The 10385-nt window shown below is 38.0% G+C and overlaps 1 protein-coding gene across 1 annotated transcript; it reads right to left on the bottom strand.

Moving 5' to 3' along the window:
- Nucleotides 1–7826: 7826 nt before the first annotated feature.
- On the bottom strand, nucleotides 7827–10005 carry LOC129001142 (merozoite surface protein 2-like). The gene is made up of 2 exons (XM_054428348.1): nucleotides 9936–10005; nucleotides 7827–8452 (listed from the first exon to the last, which is right to left on the bottom strand). Exons 1-2 carry the CDS (start codon nucleotides 10003–10005, stop codon nucleotides 7827–7829), a joined length of 696 nt encoding a protein of 231 aa, XP_054284323.1.
- Between the last annotated feature and the right edge of the window lie 380 nt (nucleotides 10006–10385).

Genomic DNA, 10385 nt, shown 5'->3' with positions numbered 1-10385 from the left:
CATTTAGGCTCTTTTTCATTCTTTTTGACGTGAATAATACTACATCGGCGTATGTTTAAAAATACAAGCAGATTTTTTCAAAATAAATATTTTTGTTACGTTTTTAAAACCATATTATTCATAAGATCTTAAATTTATTATTAAAGCATAAGTGATTTAATAATAAATTTTTGCACAGAATGATAAGGGTTGTATAAAATCTCAAATTTACCTTTAGTTTGTTTTGATTTGAAACCGTTATATTTGAACAATGAATAACGGGATTGTTAGTTGTAAACGTTGGTATGGTAGATTTGTTACTGATCTAAATAGTTTTACGGTTGAATCACTCTCATGTTATGCCCGACGTTAGTCTTATGAATTATAGCGTCTCGGTCTCTGGTTAAAAGAATGATGGGTTCAACTCCCGGCATGTCGAAAAAGGTTTGGTGAGCTTTCAAATTTTCCCTTAACATTTGAGTTCCTCTCTATATGAAACAAACTATGACGAAGCAAACTATGACAACAAATTTCCAGCTAATCAACAATCATAATTTACATTCCGGAGTCGATAACTCATTGAATGCATTAAAATTTAATTTAAATATTGTTAGGTAGAATTGTAATGTTATGGCCACAAACTTTTCTTTACGTTTTTGAGAGAAGATTTACTTGTAATTCAATCAGATTCGAGCCGTCGAAATCTTACTTTGACAAATCATTAGCAATTCAGCATTGCATTTATCCGTTTTTATCTTTAGTCAGACGGATAAAGGACCAAATCCTTTTTTTATTTCGTAACAATAATTATTCCTTGATTTTTTTTACAGTAGACGTCTAAAAACCTCCTTTTTAAAGCAGACTCCTTTTAAGCATTGCAGCTTATATAAGAACACTGCCTAGTAAATAGCATTGAAAAATGATATACAACTTTGTGAGCAAATGGTATTTTTATCATTGCAATAATAGTTTGATATATAAACATCTTAAATTATTATTCTGTTCACCAATTAGTATACTTTAGATAAGATATTTTAACAGTGTCACAAATGAAACCCGAGTGTTTTTATTCCTTGGTTTAGAAATTTATCTGGTAAAATAGTGTAAATACCAAACGACTTGTATTATTGTTAAAACGGAAGTAGTATTATTACAGAACAGAAGTTTTATTTTGTCGATACGAAATTAAATTGAGATACTGATCACTTACATTACATCCGTCTAAAGGAAAATGTAATTTCTCTGATTGATCTATCCATTAGCCATTGTACGAGTATAACTAGCAATGCGAACTCATCCTGGATGTTTGCTGCAAATGGCAAAGATTTATTGAAAAGTTACACGATTATTGAACTGATTATATTCAATCCCTAACAATATCATATGAAAATCAAACAATGAGTATCACGCCCTAATTGCTGGCCGTCTTGATAGGTCGAAGTTGAGGTGTCAGTAACACTCTTAAAAGGTATCTTGTTTATGAGTTACCTTGTAATCATGGTAAAACAATTTTGGTACCTTCTTAATGGACACACACAAAAGTCTTATTTTATTTATTTGTTAAACAAACGGAATTGTTATACACTTCAGATTTAAAATAAGTTATAAATATAAATATCATAGATATCTTCACCGTAATCTCTTTATTCGTATTAAATCTACATGAAATGAAATACTGTCTTTATGCAACGACTTTTTGTTACAAACGTTTTTATCTCCATCTGAATATGCGAGGTTAAAGGTTTAATGTAAATGTCTTGGTCTAGAGAACACCTTCTCATATAAAAGGTTTAATTGATTTTAGACTCTTTAATTTTTTGACAACTATTTTGAACTTAATTAATTGTACCACAGCTAAATATTACTGAACTGTATATAAGTAGTATTGTTGCCTACAATACAGTTGATACAGTTGATATTTTAACGAAATGTATGAAATAAGATGTCAGCTGTTTACTGGAATTGCTCCCAAGATGCTGGATTTGAGGGTGACAGGGGATACAGAATGTGATTATTGGATGGTTCGTTCGTTTCCGGATATGGACGGGACGTCTCTTGATTTCTTATAAATAGGAAATAGAACTGTCTTTCCCTGCGATTCACCAACCAATGTATCTATATATTTTTATTTCTTTACTAGAAATTACGTTTTTAATGAACAGCTATTTAAAACATTGTGTTTGTTTTCTCTTAAAGCAAGTATTGCAGTTTTACGTTTCTTTTTTATAGAGTTGCACTTTTTTATTGTTTTTTTATTTTTTATTTTACAGTGAGAATTTTATTGTTAGCAATTTGGTGTCGTATAAATCACTATTCGTAGATATTGTGTTGTTAGCGTTGATACAAAGGCATTATCTGAAACCCATAGTTTACATTATCTATATTATTATTTTAGCTCAAAGTGTTACTGTACAAAATAATTGTTGAATCTCCAATACAACACACACTAAGTGGCAGTGACACAGTAACACATGGTTCAATGTCAACATTCCCATGACCATCATGCAACAGTAGTTGGTAAGTTTCATGTATAGATAATGGATAATTCAATACCATCAAAGTGTCAAATTACAGCAGTAAAGTAGGTCTTTATTGTCTTTGACCGGTGTTTAATCAATCGTATTAGGCTATTTGGTTGATTTGGTAGAAAACGTGTGTCGAAACAGTTTAATTTATTTGGCTAGGAATGACTTGCCTTAGGTGAAATTATAGTGACAAATGGGCATGACTGTAATCTGGGTAAGGTGGCATCTATTCATAAGCCCCCATTTTATTATTAGTCTTATAGTTAGGATATAGCCTATCTTGATAAACAAATATAAATACGTTTAAATTAACAATTTTCCTTGAATGTTTCCCTCTGTTTGTGTCTTGAGATTAGCAAAATGAGAAAGTTTTAAAGAGTTTAACATAGCCGAGGCCAGGCAATATCAATAGTATCATGAGAACAGAGAAGAAGAGACAAAAGAACAATTCACCAAAGTATTCCGGTCTTTGGTCTCTTTGTAGAGTAACAGTATACAAAAGTTTATATACTTACTGATTCATCAAATTTACTGTCTTGGTTTGAGGTATGAAAAAGTAACTCTCAAATACTTTCTATGATCGTTCATTCGGGATGAGTTCTCAATGCAACTAGTGTATTTTGAGTTTATTTTTTTTTTATGAATCTTGGGGTTTTGTTTTGTTGGTATTTCTTACAAGCTTGTTGAGATTCCATTTGCATGAACCTTAATTATTCACCATATAAATCAATTTGCAATCATACTAGTTATGAATGAATGAATGAATGAATCCTTTTTATTTCATTACAGTACATAATTTACAATGGTACAAACAACAATTACTGAAATGTAATCCCCAAATGGGCTAATGCCTGTGGTTGGGGATTGAGTCCATCATCCGCACAATAAAACAATAAATTTTGGCTACTTTTAAAAAGGGAAAATAATATAGATTGTACACATAATTTTGTTTACAAGAAAAGATAAATAATAAAAAAACTAGTTTACGAGGTAAATATCTACAAAACGATTCAGTGTATGAAAAATGAATGCACACATATATCACGCGTTCAGTTTGCACGTTAAAATATAGGAAAAGCCTTTTATATATATAGATTACCATATGAAATAACACATAATTTGAAATGCCTGAGACTTGGCACATACATTCCACACACATAGCCCTAACACATTCACACAGACCACTCATACCTACACAAACTCACAAAAGAACCACACTCACCACAACATACATTCACAGCCACTACCTTCCATAGTACCCGCCCCGGGACCCACAGGCGGCTGGTAGCTCTTTAAAAAAAAAAGCCGTCACTGCACTGTCCCTGTGGTCCAGCCTAGCGGAGTACCCATGGCACACCACACACACACCCACCCCAAACTCACGCACACACACACAACACACACAAACATACACGCACGCAACGGCATAGATATACTGCAGTTGTTGATGAAATGATAGTAGTATCTATATGTAAATGGAGGTGAAATAGTTTCTTATTCTGTGACGGCCAACTTCTAGTAACCATTTGTCAATAATTTTTTTGTATGTACGTAGACTGCAAGGAGGGGGGATTTAATAATTAGTGGAAGTTGGGAATAAATTATGTTTGCAAGATAAAAAGACGAAGTGCTGTTTATTGATTTTGTTAATCTAGGAGTAATAATTCCATGATTAGTTGTTGATCTAGTATGGTATTGATGTGTAATATGTTGGAACAAGAACGTTTCATTTTTATGAATATACAGAATTAAATTTTTTATAAAGAGTTGGGGTATATTAAGAACTTTGAATTCGTTGAACAAAATATTTGAGGGATAACGGCGATTTTTTTTAGTGCTATCTTGATAATAGATTTTTGAATTATTTCAAGTGGCGATAAAACATTTTGATAACAACCACCCCAAGCTAAGATTCCATATTGCAATAGAGATTGTACATAAGCATAATACACAGTTCTAATCAGGTCGGGGGGAAGTATCCTGTTGATGCGTGAAAAGATAAAAGATACTTTACGCAGCTTACTTCTTACATAAGTAATATGGCAATTCCATTTTAAGCGGTTGTCAAAGATGATACCCAGATATTTATATTCAGATACTCTCTCAATGCACTCACACATCACGCATTCATACAGCCTCGCACTTCCGCACGTGTGCAAACGCAGATGCAGGCCGACCGGGTCGTGGTCGGCTCTCACAGACACTGGCATATATTTGGTTTTGGAAATATTGACTGAGAGCCGACTCTGGTCGAACCACTGCTTGACAGCGCGAAGGCCCCGCTCAGCCACACGGTACACTTGCTCCCAGCTGTCGCCTTCAAAAAGTAAAACGGAATCGTCGGCGTAAAGGAAAAGTTTTCCACCATCCAATAAGACCCTACCTAGATTATTTATATAAACGAGGAACAATAGAGGCCCAAGCGAACTTCCTTGGAAAACCCCAAATTCAATCAGTTGAGGTACACTGGAGTGGCCCAAAATTGACACAACTTGAAATCGATTACTAAAATAACTCCTAAACCACTCCAGTGCAGCCCCACGGACGCCTATTAAGCTCAATTTGTTCAGTAAAATTTCCCTGTCAACTGTATCGAAAGCTTTGGCCAAATCTATAAAGACTAAAAGAGGTTTCTTATTTCTCCCAACTGCGTCATGAATATTTTTAGTGAGTAGAAAAAGGTCATCATTTAAATTTTTATCCTTCCTAAAGCCAAATTGGTTTTCAAATAAAATGTTGTTAACCATCAAATAATTTTCTAGCTGCTCCCTAACGCACTTTTCTAATAATTTAGACAACACACTTGTTAATGTAATTGGTCTGAAACTCACACATTGGTTTTTCTGTCCACTCTTGTAGATTGGAATTACTTTCCCTAATTTGAAAAAATCTGGGAAAACCCCAGATGTCAAACTCATGTTTATAATATAAAGAATTGGCGATTTAAGTATATTTATGTTTAGCTTGATTAATTTAGTTGGAATTCCATCTACACCTGGGGCAGAGCCACCCTTCATATTATTGACCAATTTTACTAAATCTACCTCTAAAATAGGCGTCAGCTGGAAGGTAGAGTCCGTCCGGTAATCCTCATCTCTCACGATAGGTTCAGACACAGGGGGGATAGAACTGGCTAAGTCGGCTCCTACATTGGCGTAATATTCGTTAAAAGTATTCGCAGCTTCTATAATATCATCTGTACCTATACAAATCCTTTTACCTAGAAACTGGTTGATAGGGAAATCCTCCTTAATCTTTTTTGTACCCATGATTTCAGTTATATTGTTCCATAATTTTTTGTTGTCGTTCCGAGATTCATTTAATTTCCTGCGATAATAATGAAGTTTAGCAGAAGCAATAATCTTACTAAGGGCGTTTCTGTATTTTTAAAACGTAGTTTTAAGACTGCATTAAAAGGTTGATTTTTTAAACGTCTACTCATCCCATCTCTGACACGGATCGATCTGACAATACCAGACGTAATCCAAGGTTTTATTTTAAACTCCTTAGATGAAATTGTTTTCCTTGTAGTAGATAATGAAATAATTTCTTGTAACTTATTAACAAAAAGATTACAACTATCATTAACGTCGTTTACATCCGTGATAACAGACCAGTCCGTATCAGAGATAAGGCGGTTTGCAATAGAAAAATCTAAACACGTTTTCTCTGTTTTGGTTTGTAAATTTGGAGTGGCATCTGAGAAATCTTTCGGACCTTGTAATTGTGCAACCGTGAAAAAATGGTCCGTTAGAGCACATTTAATGATTGCGGATTTAATGGAGTTAGTGTTTTTACAGTCGGTGAAAAAGTGATCCAGACAGCTTTCTGTATCTTCTGTAACTCTGGTTGGCAAATTTATACAACTAATAAAACCTGAACCATATAAAACATCCAAGTAGCGTTGTGAGAGATTGTCTACTTTATTTGGTAAAATGCAGCAGTCAATGTCGCCGACCAGCCAGTGTGTCCTATCCCTGGGTCTATTATCTAAGTAGGCTTCAAGGTCGTCGATAAAGAGAGATAGATCACTAGACGGACTCCTGTACACCGATAGCAGCGAAATCCACGCACCGCCAAACGATACATCTACTTTAACACACGTCGCTCCAAACATACCAACCTCCTCCATGCACGCAGAAAAACACTTTTTCACGAATACAATCACACCATCATTACGATTTCTACTCTCTTTGTTCATAAACACGTTATAACCATCCATACTCACATTCGCACTAGATTCATCCACCCAAGTCTCAGTTAAAACAATTATATCAAAATGATATACATAACTATCTAAAATAATAATCAGCTCGTCTATATTTTTACTATAACTTCTAATATTTAGACTAAGAATCGTTAAACTATTTTTAATGTCTGCATTAAACTCACTGAAAAAATTAAATGTCGATATGTCTTCGTATATGTGTGCATTTACATTTTGATAAGAGATTATGTCGTCAAAAATTTCCTCCATTAAAAGAGACAAACCCACCTGAGAGCCTATAGAAACTTCAGATAAAACAAAGATTAATTAGAACCCTACTCTTATTTCAAATTATTAGTATTTACAAAAATCACAAGTACAGAGAAACACGTTCTAAATTGATGTAAAACATATTCCTGAAAATACACATGGTGCATTCTGTATGGCACAAAAAAAAATGAAAATAAAAATTACATACTTGTGAAAACAACTAAAAAGAATTTACTTACAAAAAATGCCAAAAACTTATTCTCTATATTTGTGTTTAGTTTCAAAGATTGTACCCCAACTAAAAATATTTGCTACGTGAATTTGAAACTGTGTTTTTACCTATGCCCACTACTCACTGGAATGGTACACTTTATTATCTATAGGTGAATACAACTGTAAAAAAAGAGTAGCCTATTAAGTGTAGTATTCTTGGTGCTACAGAAATTAGTAGATTTATTCCCTCCAAAACAAAACGTTTTATTATTAGCACATGAATTGAAATTAAATAACTTTAGTTAAGTTGGTGAGCTTAAACGAATAGACAAATTTAACACTAATTCAGATTTAAAAGAAGTGGCTACAGAGAAAGATTAAAAACAATGATCATGGTGATAAGATTACGTGACTAGTAGTACAGTGCTTAGATTGAACATATTAAAACAGAATTGTTGTGAATTAAAATGAGAAAAAATGTGTATTAGTTACCTTACGTAGGCTACTAGTAACTACTACTGGTGGTTTACATAAGCTAGTAAAAACGAAAAGTAACATTATAAAAATATTAAAAATAATACCTAAGAGGCTTAATCCATACTGTGTTGAGATCAACTAACTGCTCCGGGTTCCTAGCTGCTGTTGATTACTCCGTTGCCGCTGTTGGGTCCTCCGTTGCCGCTGTTGGTTCCTCCGTTGCCGCTGTTGGTTCCTCCGTTGCCGCTGTTGGGTCCTCCGTTGCCGCTGTTGGGTCCTCCGTTGCCGCTGTTGGTTCCTCCGTTGCCGCTGTTGGTTCCTCCGTTGTCGCTGTTGGTTCCTCCGTTGCCGCTGACCACGGTATCGACGCCTCCGCCAACAGCTGGACCTGCGAACTCGTCCACTTCACTGTTGTCCCTGATTGTCTTGACAGGTCCATCTGGTGTCTTCCTAATCTTGATCTTCCCCTCCTTTGACCAGGCGTAGGCGAGACGACCTTCTTTGACAATAGTTTTAGCATATTCCAGGAGTCGACGATTCCGAGGTGTAAGATGGTCGATGAGCAGGACTGGAGATCGTCGAAGAGATGCTGCAACATCTGTCGTTTGGATCGGGTTATCTCTGGCGGCCTCCATCCACTCAGCTCTAGTCGATCTGGACACAAATTGGGCGACGATTGAGGGGGGAAATGATTTCTTCCTAGGTGCGGGCAGACGATGGGTGACCCGCAGGGGGCCCACGCTCGCGTGGGTACGTGGCCTAGCGACCACGCGGACCCTAGCTAGCCCCCAGAGAGGAGGCAACTGTCCGGTGTTGGAACCGGCACTTCAAGTAGGCCACAGACATGGACGACTGGGCATCGGGTCCCAGTGACATTCCTTTATCCAGGATGGAAGGGGTGTTTAGCTCTAGGAGAGATGGAAGTGCATCATAATCTCCAACCTACCTGTGTCTGTGGTTCTTCGGGCTTCGGCTTGCTTGTAGTGTGCGACCAGCATTTAGTGTGGCATATCCTCGACTTTGGAAGTAGCCTGTCCTGGAGGTGAAAACGGGCAAGTACCCGCAGCTCATGGGGACACTCAAGGGGAGCGTAACCTCCGCAGTGTGAGGGCAACGGTTTGCAGGCACTTCTGCAGGCCAATCCCTGTCTCTGATCACGGATGGTATGGTTATCTTGAGTGTGGGGGGTTCTTCCCGGAACCTCAATTGAGTTAAGGGTGTCGCCACCTTTGGTGGATAGGTTCATCCGGGTGGGTCCCACTTCTATACCTGCCTCCTTTTGGGAAACCCTGATGGCCTGGCAGTGATGTTGGGTCTGACGGGCAAACGAAGTAGATCGGGTGCTGGGTCCGAGCCCGCCAGGGGTATCCGGGGATCTATCGCTCTGGCTATCTCTGGTTTCCCAGCAACTGGGTAAGGCCTCGATCGGGTAGTGGTGTAAATGGGAGGCTGGGGTTCCCCCGTCAGCTCGCTGACGGTCCCCTCCTTCTGGCTATGATGGCGGGTTCTGCCTGTCAGGGATTGGATAGGTCCCGGGTGTCGCTTGCACTAAATGCGTCGGGGCGCTCCAGTATGGTCCGCTAGGGCTTGTACCTGGTGGAACCCAACTGGAGTGACGCTTAAACAAGTAGCCGGAATCCCTGGTTAGGATTGAGGGGCAACCCTCTTTCCGAAGGGTCTGCTTCGGCAGCCGGTGAGCCTGATGACCTTAAGTCATCCTCCTATGGTGTCATAAAGGTTGGTGCACAAGTTCCAATCGGCATCAGAGGTCCCGGGTAGTTCAAACGGTACCGGGTGTGTCGGAGAGTTTCGGCTCTTTGGACAAGTCATAAGTCTAAGTCTAAGTCTAAGACGATGGGCGATTGAGATGTCACCTCTATTGAAAGTTATTCCTAAGGCTCTTGCTATGCTTTCCATTATTAAATAAACATTTTCATTCTTAGTAAGGGGGATGCCCCTTATTTCAATGTTTCGGTTTCTAGAGTACTGCTTGAGGTCCTCGATCTCCATTTCGAGACTGATAGCTTTATCTCGAAGGAAAACATTTTCTTCCTTTAAATGTCCTAAATCCTGTTTTAGAGACGCATTCTCCCTCTCTACTACTAAAATTTTATCCTTAAGCTCATTCAGGGTTTGATTCATATTGTTCAACTGCTGATTAACGGTATTAAAATTCTGGTTGCTTGAATCCTGATTCGCAGCCATATCCCGTTGTATAGCTCGGAGAATATCACATATCTTATTGTCCTCAGAGTCTGACTTACCACTCGCAGCAGACGCAGTCTCCTGGCCGCAGCCATCGCACTTCCACGTGGCCAGAGCCTGCGGCGACATGGCCGATAACTTTGCCACAGTTCGTATACGACTACACGTAACATGGAAGGTCGAGGAGCACTCCACGCACTTCACAGTGTTTTTTGAATTTGCAACATCACGTCCACACTTAGAACAGTCCATTTTGGATTAGGTGAAAACAGCAAGGTCCTAATAAAAAATAAAAACTAAAAGAAAGAATAGATTTCCCGCACGAAATAGATAACGAAACAGTTCACTATAGGTTTTGACACAAACAAAGCATGTATAGGGTAATTATTTAACACAAACTGCACATAAAAAGTCCTTTAACGTGATAGGAGGCAGGATTACACGGGCAGACCGGTGGGCTTGCACGAACACGGGCGTTTACCGCATCGACCTTTCCTCCTCGGCGGACT

This window comes from Macrosteles quadrilineatus, unplaced genomic scaffold, assembly GCF_028750875.1.
Source record: "Macrosteles quadrilineatus isolate MER2022 unplaced genomic scaffold, UCM_ALF_1.0 Scaffold_1__1_contigs__length_201487025, whole genome shotgun sequence".
NCBI classification, from domain to species: domain Eukaryota; kingdom Metazoa; phylum Arthropoda; class Insecta; order Hemiptera; family Cicadellidae; genus Macrosteles; species Macrosteles quadrilineatus.
The sequence above is the reverse complement of the archived record's forward strand: the minus strand, read 5'-3'. Positions and strand labels throughout refer to the sequence as shown.

Excerpts from the sequence above, each read along its gene's own strand:
- LOC129001142 (XM_054428348.1), bottom strand. The coding sequence starts at position 10,005 with ATGTCGCCGCAGGCTCTGGCCACGTGGAAGTGCGATGGCTGCGGCCAG. Across the intron at positions 8,453-9,935 it reads GACTGCGTCTGCTGCGAGTG|CTAGGGTCCGCGTGGTCGCT; the intron begins GTAAGTCAGACT and ends TCTGGGGGCTAG.